General features: G+C 46.2%; 1 protein-coding gene across 1 annotated transcript; it reads right to left on the bottom strand.

The window, feature by feature from the left end:
* Window positions 1-2,687: 2,687 nt before the first annotated feature.
* Window positions 2,688-4,351, bottom strand: LOC100381513 (uncharacterized). Its single transcript, NM_001174343.1, has one exon. The coding sequence runs from the start codon at window positions 4,000-4,002 to the stop codon at window positions 3,595-3,597; it is 408 nt and encodes a 135-aa protein (NP_001167814.1). The 5' UTR covers window positions 4,003-4,351; the 3' UTR covers window positions 2,688-3,594.
* Window positions 4,352-5,143: the final 792 nt, after the last annotated feature.

The following is a 5,143-nucleotide window of genomic DNA, read 5'->3' as shown; positions in this document are numbered from 1 at the left end:
AAGAAGTTGAAGTAGAAGAATAGTAGACTTCGCCACCACCACCTCTGGAACATCAGGCAGGAAATTGTTTTTACTTTGACATCTGCGGATCTGAGCCTGACTCACCTATAAACGAAGGCAAGCCCCGATGCATTTGCCACCTTCTTTGTTTTAAAAATCTTTTTCACTTGCTTGATGCATTAGGTGATAGGAGTTGATTGCTAAAACAATTCCTGCATTACCTTCCTTGGATTTGATTACCTTCCTTGAATCCCTGTTTTACAAAAAGACTTTTGATGCTTAGCCTTGCTTTAGAAAAACAAAATGTTTTATTTTTACAAAAGATGATGTGGCAAAAGTGGGTGGGATGTTTTCGAAAATAAAACTTGATGGTGGATCCATCATGGCCATGATGGGTTCAACATCGGAAAAGATGTACCTCTGCCAGGTACCAAACTTTGGGTTTGAAATGATTAAACTAAGACCGGGCGGGTGACTTGCACGAGAAAGGAGTCTCGATGTAGTGTCTCCGTCTGAGTCGATTAAGGACCGTGTCGATGTAGGCTTGATGACCAAGTACCCTTTAACTGGTCACATGCCTCGTCATGGGTAAGCTTTGCCTCGTGCAGACTAAGGCCAGAATAAGATACCACGCAATGGGAGTGGAGAGATGGCGAGAGTAGCGTGTACCCTCCGTGGCAAGAGGCTGGACGGTGGTGTATCTGTGCTCTCGATTGGCGTGAACCTGATCTGGTCTTAAGAACCCCGGTGGCGGGTTGACATATGCAAGGGTTAAGTGCTACATATGTCGTGTGATTGGAGATCCTAAGCTGAGTATAATCGATTCGTATCGCTGTACCTTCGCGGTTATGAAGACTTGGTCACTGTCCTATACGTAGAACTCCAGTAAAGATGAAGGGATTGTTAAGAAATTGGCTAGTGAAGGTCAAGTGATTGAACTAGGGTAGAAAGAACTCTAGTTATAGGTAATTTTACTTAACTGGACAAATAAAACTGGATTTTTAAGGTTCCACGTTTAGTAAGCATTTCTGCAAAACAGAGTCTTTGATCATTGAGAAACCTTACCTTGACTCCCTTAAGCCAGCATACCCTTGAGAGTCTTTTATTTAGTCGGGTAAGACTTGCTGAGTAATTCCATACTCAGGGTTTTATTCCCCGTTGTTTTTAGGTGAGGAAGCAACCAACTTTTGTTGGTTCTGTTCTAAGGTGGTACTGAAAGAAGAACACGAGGAGTAAAGCTGCGGGAGGAAAGGATCCTCCATAAGAACTTTTGTTTGATACTTATCGGGAGGGGTTTTTGCCTCCCTTGGTGTGTAATAATATTACTCTGCACTCATAGGTTATATTCTGGCCTATAAATATTCAACTCTATCTTACTTTTAAATAAAGGTAAGTTAATGTAATTGCTTCCGCATTCTCGTAACTCCGATGCTTGTAATGTCTGCGTGACGGGTGAAACGCTCTTGGGAAAGGTAAGAAAAGCAGATACCGAACTTGTCAAGTGATTCAGGGGCACCTACAGGGTTGTCTTAGGTCCGTTGGACAAGGACAACTGTAGGTGGGCCTAATGACTTGGGAGGTTCCATCACAAATCACATGACATATGTAGCACTTAACCCTTGCATATGTCAACTCGCCACCGGGTTTCTTAAGACCAGACCGGGTTCACGCCAACCGAGAGCACAGATACACCACCGTCCAGGCTCTTGCCACGGAGGGTACACGCTACTCTCGCCATCTCTCCACTCCCATTGCGTGTTGGCCTTTCTGGTATTAGTCTGCCCAAGGCAAAGCTTACCCATGACGAGGCATGTGACCAGTTAAAAGGTCCTCGATCATCAGGCCCACATCGGTATGGTCCTTAATTGACTTAGACGGAGACACTACACCGAGACTCCTTTCTCGTGCAAGTCAACCGCCAGGTCTTAGTTTTATTATTTAAACCCAAAGTTTGGTACCTGGCAGAGCTACATCTTTTCCGATGTTGAACCCATCACGGCCGTGATGGATCCACCATCAAGTTTTATTTTTGAAAACATTCCCATCCACTGTGAAGCATCACCTTTTGTTTTTAAAACAAAACATTTTGTTTTTCTAAAGCAAGGCTAAGCATCATAAAAGTCCTTTTCAAAAAGGGTATCAAGGAAGGGTAATCAATTTTTCAAGGAAAGAAATGCATCAATTGTTTAGCACACAACTCCTATCACCTAATGCATCAAACAAAGTGATAAAGATTTTAAAACAGCAAGGAGGTGGCAAATGCATCGGGGCAAATGCACACAACTCCTATCAGCCTTTATTCCGATACTTGCTTCGTCCATCCATCTTCAGGTTAATCCATCAACATTATCTTGTGGAGAAGCTCACGCTTTCCAACATCTTGTGGTCGACTCAGTTTTGGTCCTCCGTATCACGTGATTAATTAACATACCTGAATGAAATGTATTATGCACATGGATGCATATAGACAGGAATATCACAAACCTAAATAGTGCTACGCGATAGCGAATTAAGCATCTAGAGGTGAGGCGTTGTACAATTTCATACGGAAACACTAGTTATCGACATACGACTACGCACAATAATCACAAAATAATAAACTATACATACTAATACAACACAATACTAATACAACACACGCATTTCTCCAGTTCAATCATATCTAATTTTATTTTCAAGCAAGAATAAATTATAAACATACACTATCATCCTTAGTAAAATATATTTCAGAGGTCTAGTAAAACCTGGACTCGCTATTATTAAATGCCAACGGCTTAAAATAGTTATAGAAATAATCTAATTAACTCTTTAAATCGTGCGTCTTAATTAACCTGAATTACCGACTTAACTAAATCGAACATCACAATATACGTATGCTAAGTCAATAACAATTATCACGACCAACAATTCTATTTAATCTATTTATATACCTAGTTGACTGGAATACTAATCAACTTACTCTCATTAAAACCGACTTGAAACCACGAAATCGACGATACCTTTCAGCTCTAGCATTTCACCGAAAATAGGGTGAGTGCTGCGTCGAATCGCGTTTCTTTGTCCACATCGAGAATTCTTCGGCCGCGTACTGATTTATTTCCTTCTGCGCCTAATCTTCTCGAATTTTTGGCGTAGACGAGGATGTCGATCGACGACTTGTTCAAGCTTTTTGTCGAGCATCCGACGAGTGTCGCACGAACATCACCATCATCGTCCACTAATTTCCCGGAATTTCTTCCCCAATATCCACAGCTCCAATTTCGCACCAAACAAACATACGAACCAAACGGGCTTCGCTTTCTTCTCCATCGATCCCGTTCTTCCACACACATACAGACAGGATGGAGTTCCGGTGTCGAGATACTGAGGGAGACACACGTAGAGACCGAGCTGTTGGCGACATGGACAGACGTGCGCAAGCATTAGAGAGCCGACATGGGTGTCGCTGGCCGGACCAAGGTGGACTCGCAAGGACTAGGAGCGTGCGCGGCACCAGAGAAACGCGAAGTTGCTGCGGCGTGATGGAGATTGAGGCCGAGCGAGTCGAGATGGCGTGCTGGCGAGGAAGACAAGTACAGCCGGCGAGCTGAGAGATCACGGCGCGAGCTCTAGGGAACCTGCGGAGAAGAGGACGCGCAAAACGTGACAAACGACACTGGAGCGCGCGTCGCGCAGAACATGGTGCTGACTAGAACACGACGCCGGCGAGCTGAGATGACTAAATAAGTGCTGGCGAGCAGGAAAGGCATGGTTGACGGCCACCCGACAGCGCGCACGGTTGGAAAAGGCAGAGGTCCGAGCAGGGAGATTGGCGCGCTGGAGCAGCAAGACAAGACCGCGCCCAGGCGAGCTGGAGCAGGGGCAAGCTGGGGAGCCGGCGCCCACCAGAGAAGAAGATCCGGCGCAGAGAGCAACCAGAGAGAGGGGCGCCGAACTGAAACAGGGAGGAGCGCCGGCGGTGAAGCGTCCGGGCGAGCTGGAGACTAGGCGACCGAGCGCCATGGCACAGGGCAAGGCCGAGCAGGGCGCAATCCGAGTTGGGCGAGCTGGGCGCGGCGCTGGAGGAGAGATGGAGGGAGAGAGAAGCAAGGGGGCGCGCCATGGGAAGGACCGAGCTGGAGCTGGAGCTAAAGCCGGCGGCGGGGTGCTGGAGCGTGGTGGGCGCGACCTGCAGAGAAGCTTCGCGCGTGCGGAGAGAAGGAAGAAGCCGAGGGAGGTGGCTGGAGGGGGCTTGGCTGGCAGATGAAGCACTCGGCTGGTCGGACTTGGGCAGCCGTTGGCCGAGCAGAGGAGCGCGGTGTGGAGGCTAGCGACTGCGAGAGGATGAAGACGGCTGGAGAAAAAAAATCAGGCGTAGAAGACTTACGTGAGGGAGATGAGCACAGCCACTGGGATATTTATGAAATACAACGGCGTGAATATCTTCTCCACAAGAGCAAGCGATAAGAATCTGAGATATTGAATACGTGGGAGCTCTTGGGAGTGAGCACCGCACAGGAAGAAAAATCAAAGCCTACGACGGCGGCTGGGAAATATCAGGAAGAGAGAGAACGACGGGATAACGAGAAGCAACGGCTGTAGAGGAGATTTTCTTTTCCTTTCATTTTTTACTCGAAAATTTAAATAAAAATATAAATATCAGTCGGAGATCGAGGCCAAAATTTAGAAAGATGTAAAAGAACCAAATTAAAATGATTTTGGTTACAATATTTTCATCGGTGTTAGATTTAATTGAAATCAGACGAGTTTCACCCGCTATCTGAATATTTGTCACACCCGGATTTCAGGGGCACTAAGACCCGGGCGCAAACATAATCACTAGGTGTGCTGAGACCAAGTCTCACACATATGATAAATCATGGCACAGGATCGAATGTCACATGTTTACTACATAACATGAATTCTATACAAAATAAATAAATAATTACATTATAAGGAGACAACGGTCCAGCAACCCAAAGTTGACTGTGAGACGACGGCCTAGACCTCCAAGCGCCTCATTCTGTGGTGCCTGTTCTTGACCTGTGGGGGGGTGTGAGACAGCAAGAGTGAGCTCACATACGTTCATCGCTCAACAAGTTGTGGGGAATAATGTGCATGAACTCGCCAAAGGTGGGAGCTCATGTGAAGTGTAAGGCTTACC

Source organism: Zea mays, chromosome 1 (genome assembly GCF_902167145.1).
Source record: "Zea mays cultivar B73 chromosome 1, Zm-B73-REFERENCE-NAM-5.0, whole genome shotgun sequence".
NCBI classification, from domain to species: Eukaryota; Viridiplantae; Streptophyta; class Magnoliopsida; order Poales; family Poaceae; genus Zea; species Zea mays.
This window is presented reverse-complemented; position numbering and strand designations above follow the sequence as displayed.

Bases quoted from the DNA above. Each gene is read 5' to 3' on its own strand.
- LOC100381513 (NM_001174343.1), bottom strand. From the start codon at position 4,002: ATGGCGCTCGGTCGCCTAGTCTCCAGCTCGCCCGGACGCTTCACCGCC.